Raw genomic sequence first — 21,577 nt, 5'->3', positions numbered from 1 at the left:
ATGTGTGTAGCAGGAACCCAAGTACTTGCCATCCTCTGCTGTCTCACAAGGAAAACAGGATGCTAGATCATGAGTTATGCAACCAGGACTTGGACCCAGGGTTCACGCATGGGATTTTGGCATCCCAAGCAGCTACTTGTGTCACAATCCAATTCCTCTATTAATTTTTTTTTTTTTTTCAAAAAATGTCATTCTTTCCTGTTAATTCTCCCAATTGTCAGCATTACTGTCATTGATCAAGAGACCATAGAACAGTGAGAGAGAGAGAGACAGAGATAAAGGCCTTCCTTTTTGCTGTTGGTTCACCCTCCAATGGCCACCGCAGCCGGCGCACCGTGCTGATCCGAAGGCAGGAGCCAGATGCTTCTCCTGGTCTCCCATGGGGTGCAGGGCCTAAGCACCTGGGCCATCCTCCACTGCACTCCCTGGCCACAGGAGAGAGCTGGCCTGGAAGAGGGGCAACCAGGACAAAATCCGGAGCCCCGACCAGGACTAGAACCTGGTGTGCCGGCGCCGCAAGGCGGAGGATTAGCCTGTTGAGCCATGGTGCCGGCCTGACCATAGAACTCTTAAGTTTTTGAAATTAAAAAAGCTGAGCAAATGGGAAGAGTCAATTTAGATAATTTCGTCATTCTTCCCACTATCTTTACATGTCAGCAGTTTTCTCATGAGATCTGTGCACATACATAGATGTGTTTCTTGGTAAGAGCATTTAACAGTTGGGTAATAACAAGTCAAACCAATACAAATCAGATCTAGTGACCATTGCAAATAGCCAGATGTGAGAAACAGGATAGAGTAACCTGTAAATTGTAAAGTGATAATCAAGATTTAGCTAAAGAACAAATGAAGAATTTTGAGACAAGAAGATCACTCAAAGAGAAAGGCAGGTATCTAACAGCAGTCTTCAGGTTGTTGATCATTTCACTTGTTTATCTCAAAATGATTGCTAGTGCTTTTCCTCTGACAATAAATACATGGGTAATAATGAGAATTTATTTTCTAGATACTATATTGAAATGAAAGAAAATGCAATCTTTAGCATTTATATAGCATTTTTATTTAAAATAAACATTCATGACTCACATTTTCTACATGTGTAACTGTACCACAGAAAAGAATATTTGCAAGTTTATTTTCCCAGCCTTCTCTGTTAAATGTAGGCATAAAGTTAAAATAATTATTCTGTTGTTCCAGACCAATTTTAACACTGTTTTAACAAGAGAGAAAATGAGAAAAGAAAACATAATAAATGATCTTAGTGATAAGTTGAAAAGTACAATGCAACAACAAGAACGGGACAAAGGTTAGTACTGTTTGTGATGTCTCTTTAGCTCCTTTTTTAAAGTGGAAAAAATTATGCATTTGGTTTTTCCATTTCAGTTTTTCATTTTCAGTTTGGTGATCTTTCAGATTTGATAGAGTCACTTTCTGAAGATCGAGCTCGATTGCTTGAGGAAAAGAAAAAACTTGAAGAAGAAGTCAGTAAGTTGAGAAGCAGCAGTTTTGTTCCTTCACCATATGTAGCTGCAGCCCCAGAACTCTATGGAGCTTGTGCACCTGAAGTCCCAGGTGAAATAGATAGACCTGCCCTGGAAACAGCAGAAGAAGGAAGAGTGGATTCAGCAATGGAGACAAGCATGATGTCTGTACAGTAAGTTTGCCAGTCTTCGACTGTGTTATGTAAGACATTTATTTATTTATTTATTTTCAGCATTTTATTTAAGGCATACAGATTTTATGTATTTCATATAACATATTGAGAAACATAGAATTCCCACCGTACCCTTCTTCTTGCCCACATGTCCACCCTTCTGCCTCCTCTATCTACTATTATCACTCTTAATTAAAAAAAAAAAATTTTTACTTGAGAGGTTGAGTTACAGAGGGAGAGACAACAAGAACGGTCTTCCTTTTCCTGGTTCACTCCCTAAATGGCCACAACAGCTAGAGCTGGGCTGATCCAAAGCCAGGAGCTGGAAGTTTCTTCTGGGTCTCCACTCAGGTGCAGGGTCCCAAGTGCTTGGGCCATATTTTGCTGCTTTCCCAAGCCATACCAGAGAGCTGGACTGAAAGAGGAGCAGCTGGGACTAGAACCAGTGCCCATATGGGATGCCAGCACCACAGGTGGAGGATCAACCTACCATGCCACAGCACCGGACCCCCAACTCTTAGTTTTCATAAAGATCTGTTTTCACTTTACTTTATACTCATAAGATTAACCCTACACACTAAATAGAGTTCAGCTAATAGTAGGAGGAAAAAACACTGTTCCTCAACAATAGAAACAAGGGCTGTAAACAACCATCGGATCTCAAATGTCAGTTTCACATGTATACATCTCCTTTTATGTACTCTCTCAGTTACCACAGATCAGGAGAAATTATGGTATTTGTCTTTTTGGAACTGGCTTATTTCACTAAGTATGATGTTTTCCAGATTCACCCATTTTGTTGCAAATGACAGTATTTTTTTTTACTGCTGTGTAATATTCCATAGTGTATATATATGTGTGTGTGTGTGTGTGTGTGTGTGTATATGTATACACACACATAACCATAATCCTCTGGCATGTTTCTAGCTCTACCATTAGGGGTAAGTCCAAGTGAGTGTGTGCCAAACTGTACATCTCCTCTCTCTCTTATTCCCACTCTTATTTTTAACTGATCAAATTTTAATTTGGTTTGAACACCATAGAATAATTCTATGTTAAGTAAAGAGTTCAACTGATGGTATTAAGTAGAAAAAGAAAATACTGAAAAGAATAAAATAGTAAGCTGTTCCTCAACAGGACAAGGGCTGATCAAGTCATTGTTTCTCATAGTGTCAGTTTCACATCTGCAGGTTTCCTTTTAGGTACTCAGTTAGTTGTCACATACAAGGGAGAACATGGGCCATTTGTCCCTTTGGGATTGGCTTATTTCACTCAACATGATGTTTTCCAGATTCCTCCATTTAGTTGCAAATGACTGGATTTCATTTCTTTTTACAGCTATGTAGTAATACATAGAGTATGTATCCCATAATTTCTTTATCCAGTCTTCTGTTGATGGGCATTTAAGTTGATTCCATGTCTTAGCTATTGTGAATTGAGCTGCAGTAAACATGGAGGTGCAGATAGCTCTTTGATTTGCCAATATAATTTCCCTTGGGTAACTTCCAAGGAGTTGGATGGCTGGGTTGTATGGTAGGGCTATATTCAGGTTTCTGAGGAATCTCCAATCTGCCTTCCATAGTGGCTTTACCAGTTTGCATTCCCGCCAACAGTGGATTAATGTGCCTTTTTTCCCACATCATCTCCAGCATCTGTTGTTTGTTGATTGCTGTATGAAAGCCATTCTAACTGGGGTGAGGTGAAACCTCATTGTGGTTTTGATTTGCATATCCCTGATGGCTAGTGATCATGAATGTTTTTTCATGTCTGTTGGCCATTTGGATTTCCTCTTGAAAAATGTCTATTTAAGTGCTTTGCCCATCTCTTGAGTGGGTTGTTTGTTGTTTTGGAGTTTCTTGATCTCTTTGTAGATTCTGGTTATTAATCCTTTATCAGTTGCATAATTTTCAAATAATTTCTCCCATTCTTTCAGTTGCCTCTTCACTTTCCTGACTCTTTGTTTTACAGTACAGAAACTTCTCAATTTGATGTATCCTTATCCCAGTTGTTAATTTTGGCTTTGGCTGCCTGTGCCTCTGGGGTCTTTTCTAAGAAGTCTTTGCCTGTGCCATTATCTTGCAGGTTTTCTCCAATAATTTGATGGTGTTGGGTTGTAGATTTAGATATTTAATCCATGTTGTGTGGATTTTTGTGTAACATGTAAGATAGGAATCTTGCTTCATACTTCTGCATGTGGAAATTGAGTTTTCCCAGCACCATTCGTTGAATAGACTGTCCTTGCTCCAGGAATTGATTTTAGCTCCTTGATCAAATGTAAGTTGGTTGTAGATGTGTGGATTGAATTCTGGTGTTTCTATTCCATTCCACTGGCATGTCGACTGTTTTTCTACCAGTATCATGCTGTTTTGATTATAACTGCCCTGTAGTATGTCTTGAAATCTGGTGTTGTGATGCCTCCAACTCTGTTTTTTTTGTATGTATAAGATTGCTTTAGCTATTTGAATTATCCTGTGCCTCCATATGAATTTAAGCATCATTTTTTTTCTAGATCTTATAAGAATGTTTTTGGTATTTTGATTGGTATTGCCTTGAATCTGTAAATTGCTTTTATAAGAATGGACATTTTGATGATACTGATTCTTCTAATCCATGAACATGGAAGATTTTTTCATTTTTTTGGTATCTTCTTCTGTTTCTTTCTTTAATGTTTTGTAATTCTCATCATAGAGATCTTTGACATCCTTGATTAAATTTATCCCAAGGTATTTGATTTTTCTTTTGTAGCTATTGTGAATGAGATTGGTCTCGGAAGTTTTTTTCTGAACCATGGCGTTGTCTGTGTATACAAAAGGTGCCGATTTTTGTGTATTGATTTTATATCCAGCTACTTTACCAAACTCTTCTATGAGTTCCAATAGTCTCTTAATGGAGTTCTTTGGTCCCTTTACATAAAGAATCATGTCATCTGCAAATAGGGATAGTTTGACTTCTTCCTTACCAATTTGTATCCCTTTGATTTCTTTTTGTTGCCTAATGGCTGTCTCTGGCTAAAACTTCCAGAACTATATTGAATAGCAATGGTGAGTGTGGGCCTCCCTGTCTGGTGCCAAATTTCAGTGGGAATGCTTCCAACTTTTCCCCATTCAATATGATGCTGGCTGTGGGTTTGTCTTAAATTGCCTTGATTGTGTTGAGGAATATTCTTTCTATACCCAATTTGTTTAGAGTTTTCATCATGAAAGGGTGTTATATTTTATCAAATGCTTTCTCTGCCTCTGTTGAGATAATCACATGGTTTTTCTTCAACAGTTTGTTAATGTGGTGTATCACATTTAATGATTTGCGAATGTTGAGCCACTCTTGCCTACCAGGGATAAATCCTACTTGGTCTGGGTGGATGATCTTTCTGATGTGTTGTTGGATTCCATTGGCTAGAATTTTGTTGAGGATTTTTGTGTCCATATTCATCAGGGAAATTGGTCTGTAATTCTCTTTGTTGCATCCTTTTCAGGTTTAGGAATTAAGGTGATGCTGGGTTCATAGAAAGAATTTGGGAGGATTCCCTCTCTTTCAGTTGTTTTGGATAGTTTAAGAAGAGTTGGAGTTAGTTCTTTAAATGACTGATAGAATTCAGCAGTGAATCCGTCCATTCCTGGGCTTTTCTTTGTTGGGAGGGCCTTTAATACGGATTCATTTTCTGTCTCAGTTATGGGTCTGTTTAGGTTTTCTGTGTCTTTGTGGCTCAGTTTAGGTTGGTTATATGTGTCCAGGAATCTATTCATTTCCTCTAGGTTTCCCAGTTTGTTGGCATATACCTCTTTGAAGTAATTTCTGGTAATTCTTTTTATTTTTTTAGTGTCGTCACATTTCCCTTTTCATCTCTAGTTTCATTGATTTGGGTCTAATTTTTTTGGTTAGTTGGCCCAATGGTATGTCTGTTTTGTTTGTATACCCTAAAGCTCTGAAGAAATTACATATTATAGTCTTTAGAGCTCATATATCTTGTAAATTGTGCTATTTTAATTCTTTATGTTAAGGAATTGTGAGAAATAATTTTAATGTAACAGGTTAATCATTTTGTTGTTTTCATACTGCATCTAATATGTGCACCAAAACTTACCTGGACTGCCATAATATCACTGTAATAGAGTTGGAATGTTCTCATTTACAAGGGCCTGTTTAAGTTTTGCCGTCCATTACTTAGGAGGTCATGGAGTTTCTGTAGTAATCAATATATTTATTTTGGTGGGGGAATAGCAATAGGCTGTTTCTGAAGTACAAAATTGATGTAGATTTCTCTAGTTTGGAGAAAAATACTACAGCTTTGTTACCTTTAGACTTGCAGAGGTTTAGGGCTTAAGAGTTGATGTTAAGGGCCTGGTGCTGTGGTGTAGCAGGTAAAGCCACCTTCTGCAGTGCCAACATCCCATATGGGCACTGGTTCAGGTCCCAGCTGCTCCACTTCCAATCAGGCTCTCTGCTGTGGCCTGAGAAAGCAGTACAAGATGGCCCAAGTGCTTGGGCCCCTGCACCCATGAAGTTAGAGGGAATTTCAGAACTGGAGAGGGCTCCTGTTCCTCAGTTCACCAAAATAGTTATTTACTTATAGATGCTTTGAAGTGTGACTGTGATCCACTCTAATGAATCAGAAATGGATTAAAAGGAGAATGAGTACTTTCAGACACAAAATCAGAGTATGAAACTCTTAAGTCATAGGAAACAATGAAGTTAAATAAGGCTTTAAAGAAATAGAGCAATGCAGTTATAATCTTAGAAAATAGTTTTGCAACTCAAGTATGTATCAAATCACAGAGTAAGTCTCAGAATTCTAAAAATTTATATTAACTAAAATAAGGAATCAATACATCTGGTATTGATCAATACATCAATACATTCTGATTTCATATCAGAAAATAAATTATTCAGTTATTCAGAACATACTGAATACCTTCTCAAGGAAAAGAGTAGTTCAAATCTATTGCTAGTTTACAGAGTTTTTTTTATTTTTAAAGATAAAGATCTTCCATCCACTACTAGTACACTTCCCCAAATGGCTGTGACAGCTGGAGCTAGGCTGAATTAAAGCCAGGAACCTGGAGCTTCTTCCAGGTCTCCCATGTAGGTGCAATTTCTCAAGTACTTGAGCCATCTTTTACTGCTTTTCCAGACAAATTATCAGAAAGCTGGATCAGAAGTGGAGCAGCCAGGACTTGAGCTGGAGCCCATGTGAGATGCAGGCGCTGCGGACGGCAGCTATTCTGCTATGCCACAGCACCGTCCCCACAGATATTTTTTTTTTTTAAAGTTATATTTAATTAAGAACCGTCACTTTATCAATTGACAGATCTACTACTACTGAGATGATTACATAATTCTTTCCAAGTAATCAGTGAATATGATTACATAAGGAGATTTTCTATCTAGCCTTTACTTTTCATTACTCAAATACTTCATTAGAAGTCATGACAACTATGTCATATTCAAACTGCATGGAATTTAACAAGATAAAATTGTCAGTATGATTCTTTTCATCTATAATTTATAAGTATTATTAACTTAACATCTATAAACATAAAAATCAGATTTGTGGTTATGTTCTGCTTCAATCCACATATTTGTATTTTGTATTTATTTGAATATTCACTAAACAGACTTTCTACATTGTAACTCATTTACTATCATTAATTCATTTTCAAATAAATGCAAAATATACTTCTAGTACACTACTTGGCATATACATGGGATACCCAGAGGGAGTTCCATGTTCCTGGCTTCAGCCTGGCCTCCCTGGCCATTGTGGCCCTTTGTCAAGTGAATCAGAGAATGGTTCTCTTTTCTGTATCACCAGTGGCAAGACTTAAGTGCTTGGGTCATCTTCAGTTGCCTTCCCAGGCACATTAGCAAGAAGATAGATTGGAATCAGAACAGCCAGGACTCAACTTCCAGGAGCTGGGAGCTTTGTCTGGGTATCCCACATGGGTACAGGAGCCCAAGGACTTGAACCATCTTCCACTGCTTTCCCAAGCACATTAGCAAGGAGCTGGATTGGAATTGGAGTAGTTGCCACTTGCACTGGTGCCCACATCTGAGGTAGGTGTCATGGGCCCACTATATCACAATGTACTCCTCACAACTGCCTCCTGTTGCAGAAAAGGACAAGCTAATCATGAAATTAATATGGAATACTAAGGGACCCAGAATTGCCAAAACATCTTAAAGAAAAAAGTTGCCAGGCTTTAAAAATTTGTAAACTAAAGTAATAAGCCATGATGGTAGTGGCCTGACATATATATCAATGGAATAGATTTGTGATTTCAGAAATTAATTCCTACATTACAGTCCAAGATACAAGACATCTTAATATAGGAAATCATTGCCTTTCAACAAATGGTGCTGGGACAGCTGGATATCCACATGCAAAAGGGTGAAATTGGTCCCTTTCCTCCCCATGTACAATAACTTACAATAGATCATAGACTTAAATATAAAAATTAATATTATAAACCTCTCACAGGAGTAAGTCTTCATTACTTTGTATTAGGCAGAACCTCTTCCTTGAAGAATTAACATGGTACAAAAAAATTGGGGAAATTATACCTATAGAAGAATTTTAAAACCTTAGCAATATTTTCCCTTCTTTTTAATTTTTGAATTTTTTCACTTTTGTAGTTATGCTTTGGGTGTTTTACTATAATGGACAAGAGCACATGTGGGATAGTGACTGCATTACAGTCATTTAGTAAGTCTGTTGATGTTCTTAGTAACATAGGTTCACTCATTCAGATTAAGAAGAATGGTTCTTAAGCCTTGCAAAAAAATGTGAAATTTAAAGAGATTAGCCCAACATAACTGTATACACAAAGTTTTGGTTATAATTTCAAAAGATTTATTGACCAAAGTCTTGGTACAATAAGTAAACAATACTAGAATGTGTCCTAATTTTAAATAAGCTGGTTTAAAAATTAGTACAAATTATAAATTTGTTATAACGTGTAGATTTACATCTCTAAATTCTTAATTGAAAAATATAAAGTTCAGAATTTCAAAAAGCTAAAATCATTCTCTCACTTTTAGAGAAAATATCCATACACTATCTGAAGAAAAACAGAGGATAATGCTGTTAGAACGTGTAAGTACATTCTCTTCTTAAAATGCCATTTGTAATATGTTCACTTCTGATATGCAATTGTGGAAACTGATTTTCAAAACATATAATGTACTGTCTTTGTTAATGTTTTGAGAAGTCATATCATTTGCATTCCTAGTGGCTAAACAGTAGGCAGTGGTATTTCAAGACTCTTATTTGTTCTTATTAGAGTTCAGTAAAATTACACATGTGAATTTTATACATTTCAGAAAGAAATTATTAAGTATTTTATTTTGGAAATGGACAAAAATATAATGAAAAAAGGAATTATGTGATTTTTTTTTTAAGTTACGTTTTTAGTAAAGTTTAATTGAAAGGAGCAGAAGAAAACTGACCATAAAAGGTTTCTCTGTAATTGTGTATAAAATTGTACATGTTTGGCAAATCTTTATTCATAGACTTGTTTTTTTACTTTAAGATTTTTGGCATTATCTTTCTACAAGCTTAATTTTATGATAAAAATCCAGTCAAAATAGCACAACTTGTTCAAATACAGAATTATTATATTGTTTTGGTTTTTTTATTTGAAAAGCTATGGGGCAGAGTACAGGGAAGAGAGAAAGAGAGAGAGAGAATGAATCTTCCATCCATTTGCTAGTTCACTCACCAGATGCCAGCAGCAGCCTCTTCTGGGTCAGGCTGAAGCCAGGAGTCTGCACTCAGTCTGGATCTCAAATTGCTTGAGTGGCAGGATCCCAACTACCTGAAGCATCACCTGCTGCCTGCCAGGGTGCAGGCTAACAGGAAGTTGGAATCAGAAGCACAGTTGAAAATCAAACCCAGGCATTTCCATATGACATGGAATCTTTACCATGGTTCCAGATGCACACCCCTATTCTTTTGTGGTTACCCACCTCAGGATCAACTGAGATGACTGTTTAAATTCAGATTCCTCCTCTTAGATGAGACCTATTAGTTTATGGAGGAAGATCTTGGGTGTTTACTGCATATTAGCAAGTTGTATTGATGTTTCAGGTGCATATTAAAGCTTCATAATCCTTACGTAGAAACATCAAAAAAACTACCTTGTTCTCATTAAGCCAGTAAATAATTAAAACAGTTGCAAAAGATATATAAACATGGTATCCTCATTAACCTTCCATACCTGAACATTAGTTTGAACACAGAAACTTTTTTAAAAAAAATTTATTCATTTATTTATTTGGAAGAGTGATAGAGATCTTGCACTCGCTGTTCTCTTTTGAAATACCCACAGCATCCAGGACTGGGCCAGGCTGAAGCAGGGAGCACAGAATTCAATCCAAGTCTCCTCCAAAGATTGCAGGGATCCAAGTACCTGTTCCTCCCAGAGTACACAGTAGCAGGAATCTGGAATCAAAGGTGGAACCAGGATAGGAACTTTTTTTTTTTTTTAAGATTGATTTATTTATATGAAGGGCAGAGAGAGATAAGGAGAAGGGGGGAGAAGGGAGGGAGGGGGGATATCTTCCATCCACTAGTTCACTCACCCAATGACTGCAGTGGCCAGGTCTGGGCCAGGCTGAGGCCAGGAGCTTCTCCCAATCTTCCACATGAGTGTAGGGGCCCAAGCACTTGGGCCATCTTCTGCTGCTTTCCCAGGTGCGTTAGCAGGGAGTTGGATCAGAAGTGGAGCACCAATATGGAATGCTGGCACTGCAGGTGGTGGCTTAACCTTCTATACCACAGCGCTGGCCCCAGGATAGAAACTGTTTGAGAGTTGTTCTATTTGGATTTATTTGAGTGGGCACAAAGATAAACCATAGGACTGTTCTTTCTACTTGCAGACACTGCAGTTAAAGGAAGAAGAAAATAAGCGGTTAAATCAAAGACTGGTAAGTTTTTCCCTGATGAACTTGACATTTTAAAATTATTCATTAGGATGATTGACCATCTGAAGAAAGGGCACTTTGATTAATTTATTTCAAGTGTTTTGTTGAGCTATTTTGTTGTTAATGACTTGATTCTTGGTGTTCAAGTTAGGTCAGAGTTAGTCACCTGTGACTATTGATTCAATCCTTTTCTTATTTTGGATATAAACATGTCTCAGTGAATTTTAAGATTCTAAATGAACTACCATATTAAGACACTTTTAGAAACAATGAGAAGTATTCATGCCATATTCTCTGATTCTAATAAGACTTATTTCTCAGGATTCCATAATTAAATGCTTTTGTAATCTTAGTTATTATTAAGTCACTGAATGGATTAAAAATTAGAGCTGTGCTTCATAAGCTTCCTAAAAGGCTAACATGGTCATTCCCAGTGGTGTGTGTAATTCTAATACATCATGTCCTTTCATCAGTCTTTTCTTTATTAAAATGAAGGTATCTGATCAAAGACCCTCTGATAATTTTCTGAGTTGCCTTGGGCTTACTTTAACCTGTAACTTCACCCATTTGTAGCAGTAGCCCATTTTATAGTGAATCAATATTTCAATATAGCAGGTACTTTCTTTTTTTGTCCAGTTCTAAAAACTTTCATTTATAATGCCCTTGAAACAGTTTAATTATTATTGAAAACTTTTCAACTTACTTTTAGAATTAATTATTTTTTTAAGATTTATTTATTTGAAAGGCAAAGTTACATAGACATTCCATCTACTGGTTCATTCCCCAAATGGCTGCAACAGCAGGGGCTGTGCCAGGTGGGAGCCAAGAGCCCAGTGCTCCATCTGAATCTGCCATGTAAGTAGCAGTGGCCAAGTACTTGGGCCCTCAACCACAGCCTTCCCAGGCATATTAGAAGGGAGCCATACTGGGGCTGGTGTTGTGGTGTAGCAGGTAAAGCCTCTGCCTGTGGTGCCAGCATCCCATATGGGCCCCATTTCAAATCCTGGCTACTTCACTTCCCATCCAGCTCCCTGGAAATGCACCTGGGAAAGCAGTGGAAGATGGCCCAAGTGCTTGGGCCCCTCAGCCATGTGGGAGACACAGAAGAAGTGTCTGGCTCCTGGTTTCGGATCCGCCCAGCTCTGGCTGTTTAGGCCATTTGGGGAGTGAACCAGAGAATGGAAGACCTCTCTTTCTATCCCTCTGTCTTTATCTCTGACTCTCTCTCTCTCTAACTCTGCCTCTCAAATAAATAATTTTTTAAAAGGAGCTGGATCATAAGTGGACCAAGCAGGACTTGAACTTGTACTTACATGGGATGCTGGCATTGCAGGCAGTGACTTAACCCACTGCACCATGTTGCCAGTCCCTCAGACTTGATTTTTAAAAAATAATCCCTTTTGTTGTTCTTGCTGTATTTGTCAAAGAAAAGGTTTTAAAACTGATATGCTATAGTTTTCAAACTGTTTTTAAAATTTTTCAATCTGTTTTTCTATATTTTAAGATTAAATAACATGTGATTCTAAAATCAGTTTTTAATCTAACTTATCTAAAATAACTGAAAGTGTAGGTGCATTTATTTAATGAAACTGATTGTTTCAAAAAATTATATTAATGAACATAAGTTCTACATTTTAGGTTTGTGTGCTTGAAAGGAGAGACACAGACTTGAAGATAGAATAGCCCATTTAAACAAATTTTTACACTAAATATACAGTAAATATATTTGGTGCTATAATATTCTGAAATGTTCATGAAGTTCTTTTTTTTAGATGTCTCAGAGTATGTCTTCTGTATCTTCAAGGCATTCTGAAAAGATAGCTATAAGAGAGTAAGTATTTTATTTTTAGTTTTGGTTTTTGTTTGGAGGACAAAAATTTGGTGACTTGAATTATTACTTAATGAAAATGTAATAATCATTCCATTGCAGTCAGTGAGTAGCGGAATGTTTTGCTGCAGTAACAGTTTTCTGTTGACACACAAAATTTTTCTCATTTGTTATCCTGGAAACATTAGAATTGCGTTCCAACACTTTACTTCTCTAGCTTTATCCTTATCATATATTTCCTTTAGGCCTTTTTAATTCTAGTTTTCAGCTGGTGCCACTTTTTTAGAATCCCACCTATTTGTTTAGTCTTTTTCATTTTAGATTTGAAAGTCTTATTTCTTTTTAATTTGTCAGATGTCCTCATTTCTGTTACTCAGCTTTCATTTGTACAAGTTCAAAAAACATGAAGTGTATCATTTGATCCAATTGAATTTACTGCACTGAATTTATTCCGTAGTGATAGTTTTTCTTTGGCTTGGGTTATTTGAAAGGTGCTCTAGAATAAAACAAAAACTTTATTAGCAACTCATGAATAGTGATCAGTCTTTACCTGACAGGAAGGATGCAAAAATTACTGAAGTATATAAGTAATAGATACACTTTATTTTAAATACCTTTATTTTATTTATGATAGGTGTGTTTGCAGAAGTTTTGATTATCAGATATCAGTGGTTTTGACCTTTCACGTCTCACTAGAATTTTGTCTTTGAATGTTTTTAAAGGGTTGACGGTATCCGTCAGAACCAGCTGTATGTCAGATCAGAATGGGCAGGGAGGGATTCATTCATGATTTTTTAAAGATTACACAGAGATGAGGTTTTTTTTTTGTTTTTTGTTTTTTTTTTTTAGATTTGTTTATGTAAGAGGCAGAGTTACAGAGAGAGGGAGAGAGAGAAATCTTGCATGTGCCAGTTCATTCCCCAAATGGCTGCACAGTCAGAGCTAGGCCAATCCAAAGCCAGGCGCCAGGAGCTTCTTTCGGGTCTCCAAAGTGGGTGCAGGGGTACAAGCACTTGGGCCATCTTCTGCTGCTCTTCCAGGCCATTAGCAGAGAGCTGGATTGGAAGAGGAGCAGCTGGGACATGAACTGTTGCCCATATGGGACGCTGGTGCTGCAGGCAGAGGCTTAGCCTACTATACCACAGTGCCAGCCCTGAGAAAGATGAGTTTTTAAATTTTTTTTACTTTTAACATGTTAGTATGTTTACCTAAAACTGCCTGCCACATCATTAGGCTACTAGTAAGCATTTTTACGATTGTCCATTAACGAATGAAAAGCTAGTTTCCTCTAAAGACTGCAAAGCTGATTTTGAGAACCTGTTTCATTAAATCATCTTGACAACCAGGAAATCTGAGATGAGTTTTTGACGGCCTGTTGAAGTTTTGAGCAACAGTTCTGAAAAGGTTCTAAAAAGTAATACGTAAGCTTGCAAGCAGTTGTATCCTCTCTTTTTTCTTTGTTCCCTTCCTTCAGACCCATACCCAAATATTACAAGTGTAATAACCATTTGTTTAAACCCATGTAAGCACATGGTCCTAGCTTAGTTGTTTTTTTCAGCAACACTTTGCCTGGAAAGTGGAGTAGCAGAATCTAACACTGTCTTTGCTACTGTAACTGTAAATAAGATCTCTCTGAATTTGTTTCTTTGTATAAAATGAAAGATTTGAACAAAAACGGATAGATAAACTGTAAAGGTGTTGTTACTAAAGCTCATATGAGCAGTTTTTTTCCTCTTTGTAAATTTAGATAGTGGAAGCACAATTTAGGAAACGTGTGATCTTTGACAATTGCTGATATCATCTTTTTAATATTTTGTACCTGAGCAGCACTCCTGTTAGGAGCAGTTGAGAATACAAAGATTATCATATGAATGTGAAATTTAATATTGCCTTCCTATTTTAACATACAGTTGAGCAGAATATGTACTTAAGTTTTCAGAGTAGAGTGATTGATTATAGCTCACCCTAGGGTAATAAAATTGTATTCCTTTATCCAGTTTTCAGGTGGGAGATTTGGTACTCATCATCCTAGATGAACGCCACGACAATTATGTTTTGTTTACTGTTAGTCCTACTTTATATTTCCTGCACTCAGAGTCTCTGCCTGCCCTGGATCTCAAACCAGGTGAGGGTGGTAAGTGTCACAACCATGGCTAAAATACTAAGCCTGAAATGGAAAGAATACAAAAAAGATTTTTTTTCCTGTTGTCTAGTTATATTCAAATTAAGTCACTGAGAGGAAACTGTGCCTTATACTTTTTTAAAAAATGAAATCCACATTATCTAGATTATTTTTGTGTATTCTATCAACAGTTCCAAATTAGAATGTGGTTCATGCAGTGAGTTAACTGATTAGAAGTGGAATGATGCAAACATCTTATTTTTTTTTTTTTATTTTATTTTTTGACAGGCAGAGTGGACAGTGAGAGAGAGAGACAGAGAGAAAGGTCTTCCTTTGCCGTTGGTTCACCCTCCAATGGCTGCCGCAGCCGGCACGCTACGGCCGGCGCACCGCCCTGATCCGATGGCAGGAGCCAGGTACTTATCCTGGTCTCCCATGGGGTGCAGGGCCCAAGCACTTGGGCCATCCTCCACTGCACTCCCTGGCCACAGCAGAGAGCTGGCCTGGAAGAGGGGCAACCGGGACAGCATCCGGCACCCCGAGCAGGACTAGAACCCCGTGTGCCGGCGCTGCAAGGCAGAGGATTAGCCTAGTGAGTCGTGGTGCTGGCCGCAAACATCTTATACTCCAGCAATTGCAAGAACTGTATTTTCAGAATTCTTAAGTACAACCTGTTTTTCCTAAAGAGTAGATATGATATACCTCGCCTAAATTTATTTTAAAATGATAATAAACGTATGTCCTTTTTTATTTTATTTATTTATTTATTTATTTGAAAGGCATAGTTACAGAGAGGCAGAGAGAAAGAGATCCTGCACCCACCGTTTCATTCCCCAAATGGCCGCTATGGAGCTGAGCCAATCCAAAGCCAGGAGCTTCTTCCAGGTCTCCCATGTGGGTGCAGGGGCCCAAGCACTTGGATCATCTTCCACTATTTTCTCAGGCCATAGCAGAGAGCTGAAAGTAGAGAAGTAGAGCAGCCAGGACTTGAATCGGGGCTCACGTGGGATGCCAGCACTGTAGGCAGTGGCTTTACCCGCTATGCCGCAGCGCCGGCCCCAACATGTGTCCTTTTTCTTTGATGTTTCTGTTAGGAGTAACTTATGAACAGAGTCATATCATTTCTTAAAGCAGGCCAGTAAGGGCTATTCCATCACAGCTCCTGGAGGGATATTAGCAGTAATGCTCATAGTTAGAGCAGTCCAGTAACCATAAAAACTAAGATGAGCCTAGTTTTTCCTGCCTTGAAACCAGTGAATTTGATGGGTATTTTTATTTTATTTGTGTGGCTTTTTAAATTCTTCATTTATTTAAACTTTCTTTTTGAAAATAATCTCTAAGTTTAGAAACATGTTGCAAAAATTAATGTAGTATTGACTTTTTGTCCCTTTTGTATTACCTCTACATGCATGTGTGTCTAAATAGACATAGATGAATGCATACTTTTTTCCCCCTAGAATCATATGAGTGTAAGTTACATCACAGCCCTTCAGTGTGCATTTCCTAAGCCTAGGCAGAGTTCAGTGTTTAAGTCTGGAAAATTTTGTCAACTCCCCTTCCAATGCATTTTACCATTATAAGGCCCTCACAAGTCCTGTAGGAAAGAATTTATTTAAGGATTCTTATTAACCATAAATTACCCAAACCACCCCTCCTGCCCCCCTCTTCCTTTTCAAAATTCCTTTGAGAAATACATAACATTTGGTGCCCATTAAGATCCTGCTACCCCTGTGTTGTTGCAGAGGGTGAGGGGATTACCAGAGTGCCTTTGTGCCTGGGATAGTATGACTCATCATGCTCTGACATAATATGAGTATTTGGTTTTCACTGATTATTTCCAGATGTCATCAATTGGTTATAAAGTGCTATTTTACTCTTCAGAGCCTCCCTCCTTCCTCCCTCTCTCCTCCCTCCCTCCCTCCCTCCCTCCCTCCCTCCCTCCCTCCCTCCCTTCCTTCCTTCCTTCCTTCCTTAAAAAGATTTATTTTATGTATTTGAAAGGCAGAGTTACAGAGAGGGAGAGATATGGAGAGAGATCTTCCATCCTCTGGTTTTCTTCCCAAAGGGCCACAATGCTAGTGCTGGGCCAGGCCAAAGCCAGGAACTTCATCCCTGTCTCCCACATGGGTGCAGGGGCTCAAACACTTAAGTCATCTAACACTGCTTTCCCCAGGTCCATCAGCATGGAGCTGGATCAGAAGTGGAGCAGCTGGGACTAAAACCAGCTCCCATCTGGGATGGCCAATGTCACAGTTGGAGGCTTAACCCATTACACACAGTGCCGGCCCCCAGAGTATTTTTTACCTCCTACTGTCCAGGGTCTTTTATTTTTCTGTCACATGACAATATGCTTATATAATCAGTTCATTTCTGGTAATTTATTCAGGATAACTTTCATGTATGCCTTGGCAATTTTGTTTTTCTTTGAATGGCGGAGTTACATAGAGACAGATAGACATAGAGATCTTCCATCTGCTGGCTCATTCCCCAGTGGCCAAGACAGGAGCTTAAAATTCTACCCAGTTCTCCCACGTGAGTGGCAGGGACCCAGATACTTCAGCCATTCTCTGCTGCCTCCTCAAGCACATTGGCAGGGAGCTAGATTGGAAGCAGAGCAGTTGGGACTCCAATCAACATACCAGTATGGGATGCTGGCATCACAAGTGGTAGCTTAATCTTCTGTGCTACAGTCTGTGCTCTGGAAAATTGTTTTTAGTGGAATAAAAATCTGTTAGGACTTTTGTTGGGAATCTAAACAGTTTTAGCTAAAAGAGAAGAATTTATTGACTGGATGTTTTAAAAATCATCTTTACTTTTAATTTAAAGGGGAATGAGTATTCATCTTTTAGCTTATATCGCATTGGCTCTGAGAACTAGCCTTCTCATTCTATGTTCTCCAGTATTGTTCCTCTCCCCTTCTCACAAAGCACTGCCCATCTAGAATTTATTTAGTTCTTTACCCTTGTTATTTATTGGGCACCAACTATGTTTACGTTACCTTGCCAGCTATTCTGGTGTGCGTGTGTGCCTTTAAGGACTTGGTTAAAAGTGCTGTCCCTCTAAATCAGTGTTTTGCTTTGATTTTTGTAAATATGTTTTGTCGGCTTTCAGAAACTGAAAAGGTTAACTTTGTTAGCTCTTTCAGTAGATGGCACTGTTGAGTTAGCTTAGAACTTCCAGATATATTTGTTTATGATTTGTACTTACATTACTGGTTTTTCCTGAACTATAATTAGTTCTTTGAAGAAATGATGTGCTCTGTGCATTTAGTTAACAAATAATAAAAACCATGTACTACTGGTGAAAAGCAACATGAATTCAGTTTTATAAATCATTAAGCATTTCAGTGCTCCGTTAGTATGTTTTGACATTAAAATTATTCTCATAAATAATTATAACTGTACTTTCAAAAAAGAAATTTAACAGCTTGATTAATTAGCTTCAGGTGCATCTAGAAGACCCTGGGTACTTGGAAAAGTAATGGAGAAGGAATATTGTCAAGCCAAAAAGGTAAGAACTACATCATGTGATATAGCCTATGAATTGTAAAGAAGATTCTTACACTGCTTTATAGAGAATTTATTCTAGTGCTGTTCTTGGCCTTTAGTTCATTTGGGTTAAAGCTTAAATTTAACCAGAGTTTGAACTAGTAATTTTAATAATTATTTGTTTTTCTTTGGATAGTTTATCAACAATTCATTAACCTATATATAGGAAAACAACTACATAGTTTCTGTTCTTTATTATTAGTGTAACTTCTGTGCAAAAGAAGTATCTTGCATAACTGATGACAAAGGCAAAAGCTATTTGTAGAGTCAGTGTTTTCTATTTTGTACTGTACTTCCCATTGAAAAAAGGTAGTTTCAAGTATTTGGTTTTTTGAAATGGACCTGCTAGTAACATCACCAATATTCCTGAAGAATTGGTGAAACTTACTGAGGTGCCCTCTTTACTCAGTGTGATTTTCAGTTTTATAAAACTCTTTTTTTTTTTTTTTTTTTTTTTGACAGGCAGAGTGGATAGAGAGAGAGACAGAGAGAAAGGTCTTCCTTTTTCCGTTGGTTCACCCTCCAGTGGCCGCCACGGCTGGTGCGCTGCGGCTGGCGCACCGCGCTGATCCGAAGGCAGGAGCCAGGTGCTTCTCCTGGTCTCCCATGGGGTGCAGGGCCCAAGCACTTGGGCCATCCTCCACTGCACTCCCAGGCCACAGCAGAGAGCTGGCCTGGAAGAGCGGCAACCGGGAAAGAATCCGGCGCCCCGACCGGAACTAGAACCCGGTGTGCCGGTGCTGCTAGGTGGAGGATTAGCCTAGTGAGCCCAGCTCTGGCCCATAAAACTCTTAATACAAGTTGAAGTATAGTAGTGAGGATTCTTTGATATTTAAAATAGTGACATGGCTCACTTCGTAGACTTGGCCACCAACTTTGGCTTCTATCATTAGTTGTAGTCTCAGTTGGACAGGGACAAATCTTGTGTGGTTTGATAAAGATGCCCATCCATTCCCCCAAATATATTCTGGAAGTGAGTAGTATGATAGGAGGATATCTCTGTAATTTGGTTTAATCAAGTAACACCACGTCCCCCTCTTTCTTTCCTCTTAGGCACAAAATAGATTTAAAGTTCCTTTGGGAACAAAGTTTTACCGAGTGAAAGCTGTGTCGTGGAATAAGAAAGTATAACTTAATGGAAAAAATTAATATATGTACTATGACATTTTGCTGATTTGTCTGGCAGTGCTCATTAATCACTCCAAACACAGCAGGCCATCTTTTTATACAGAAGTCACCTGACAAGATACTTCATTGGTGTACATCATTTCTTTTTAACTGGCTATATTATAGGAACAATAAATTCATCAAAGCCCTTGCCTGAATTACAGTGGTTTTGTTTCTGCCTTTTTTTTTTTTTTTTTTTTTTTTTTTTTGGAGAGAGAGAAAAAAACCCAGATAACTCTAGACTTGTGGACCAAATTAGTTCATTTTCTCAAAGGGCATCCCCTGTGCATTATGTGGCTGATGATTAGCCATATTAATTGCCTGTCAAATATACATTAGCTTGAACTTAGGTGTGTTAAATGTTAGTTATTATTACCAGCATTTGTCCTTTTGTGAAATCAGTATCGGAATACTTGCACTCATTAACACATTCTTTATAAAATGTGTAAATTCTTCAATACTATTTAAAAAGGAGTGTTATTGCATGCAGATAATCATAATTTTGAGTTTGCCTCTGTAGATGACTAAAGCAAATTCTTTCATTTATTTTTTTAAATGCCCTTTGATATTTCAAACAAAAAACCCTCTAATTTGATTGACTGATTTTAAGATCAGCCATAGTTTATCAGCAATCTTCAAAAGCACTTTCAACAGATCCATCATGTGGGTTCTAAAGGGAAGAGTCTGTGCCGTTGACTGTTTGAAATGCAGCACTCAAACCTTCCCAACATCCTATGACTCTGTTTAGAATAATCAAATTGATGAAATCATATTTCATGGTTGAGTTTCAGAAAAAGATATTCATTGTACATTAACCATTTAGAGGTCATTTAAATAACAAAATATTGTATTGTAAAAGATCTGAACAATTTTAAAACAATAAAGATTTGAACCTGTAAATGTGTGTGCCTTTTAAAGGAGGATACATTTTTAATATATTTGAGTGATTGCTGGGGAGTATGAAGAAATTGTTCTGAATAATATCAAAGAGAAACTTGTTTATTATGGAAATGTTTAACTGTATACCATGTAACAGGGTAAAACAGTGTTGTGTAGAATAGAAATGTGTAAACTAGATATTCAGAGACATTGTCATTGAACAAGGTATTTAAATGGGTTTATTGAATTGGATGAGACTTGTTTCAGTTTTGTTGCTAGCAAATAATAAAGTGATTCAAAAATATTTAATTTCTTCATAATAATAAGTTAAATATTTTTTTAATATATGTATCTACTAGTACAAAAATGGAATAAACATAGTGTATAGAAAACTGAATTTGACAACATATTAATGAATAAATGAACAAATGATTCCACATGTTTCTATTCAGTCCTTCTATGGCATTTTTATGCAGTGAATATTAAGATAATAAATTACTTTATATAAGCAGATTTGGTTGCTTCCAAATGAATCTTCCATTTAGGCCGTTTTGACTCCATTGCTCCCTCTCAGATTTAATACATGGTCATCGTACCATGGAATTGAAGTGGGTTGTGACACTTGATGTCAAATCTTCATCACATTAATGTTACTCTTTAAAGTTGAATGTTCTCATTGTAGTTTTTCTTAGGACATATTTTGTATCCATCCTGTCAGTGTTCATGTGCACCTATAAAATCAATTAAAAAACTGAACTACTTTCTTAGTTAAAAAGAGAAATGAAACTTGAAACTTTCCACTCATCAAATGACATCTTAGTTTGGTTAGTGACTGTCAGTGTGCTGTAAGCTTTAGCATGAACATGTCTTTTTTTTGTATTTTTTTTCAACTTTTATTTAATAAATATAAATTTCCAACGTACAACTTTTGGATTATAGCGGCTTTTCCCTCCACAACCTCCCTCCCACCCACAACCATCCCATCTCCCACACCTTCTCCCATCCCATTCTTCATCAAGATTCATTTTCAATTATCTTTATATACAGAAGATCAACTTAGTGTATACTAAGTAAAGATTTCAACAGACTGCACCCACACAGACCCACAAAGTGTAGAATACTGTTTGAATAGTAGTTTTACTGTTAATTCGCATAGTACAACACATTAAGGACAGAGATCCTACGTGGGGAGTAGGTGCACAGTGACTCCCGTTGTTGATTTAACAATTGAAACTCTTATTTATAACATCAGTTATCACCCTAGGCTCTTGTCATGAGCTGCCAAGGCCATGGAAGTCTCTTGAGTTCCCCAACTCAGATCTTATTTAGACAAGGCCCTAGTTAAAGTGGAAGTTCCCTCCTCCCTTCAGAGAAAGGTACCTACTTCTTTGATGACCCGATGAACATGTCTTAAGTGAAGATTGAATTTTCTCCTACTTTTACTTCCTCAGTTATTGTCT

At 37.6% G+C, this 21,577-nt stretch overlaps 1 protein-coding gene across 6 annotated transcripts in view; it reads left to right on the top strand.

Moving 5' to 3' along the window:
- RB1CC1 (RB1 inducible coiled-coil 1) overlaps positions 1-20,630 on the top strand; it is a 102,621-nt gene extending 81,991 nt beyond the window's left edge. Inside the window, exons 17-25 of one of the 6 annotated variants that reach the window (XR_011389989.1) lie at positions 1,198-1,306; positions 1,414-1,654; positions 8,690-8,744; positions 9,979-10,103; positions 10,529-10,576; positions 12,346-12,404; positions 14,399-14,535; positions 17,963-18,033; positions 19,125-20,630. Coding sequence is in view for 4 of the 6 variants with exons in the window: in XM_051843729.2 (XP_051699689.1) it covers positions 1,198-1,306; positions 1,414-1,654; positions 8,690-8,744; positions 10,529-10,576; positions 12,346-12,404; positions 14,399-14,535; positions 17,963-18,033; positions 19,125-19,202 (798 nt within the window). In the remaining 2 variants the exon portion in view is untranslated. Of the gene's footprint in view, positions 1-1,197; positions 1,307-1,413; positions 1,655-8,689; positions 8,745-9,978; positions 10,104-10,528; positions 10,577-12,345; positions 12,405-14,398; positions 14,536-17,938; positions 18,034-19,124 lie in introns of those variants that run through there. The other 5 variants (XR_011389988.1, XM_051843730.2, XM_051843729.2 and 2 more) reach the window with 5 other exon arrangements.
- The last annotated feature ends 947 nt before the right edge of the window (positions 20,631-21,577 follow it).

This window comes from Oryctolagus cuniculus, chromosome 6, assembly GCF_964237555.1.
Source record: "Oryctolagus cuniculus chromosome 6, mOryCun1.1, whole genome shotgun sequence".
Classification (NCBI taxonomy): Eukaryota; Metazoa; Chordata; class Mammalia; order Lagomorpha; family Leporidae; genus Oryctolagus; species Oryctolagus cuniculus.
This window is presented reverse-complemented; position numbering and strand designations above follow the sequence as displayed.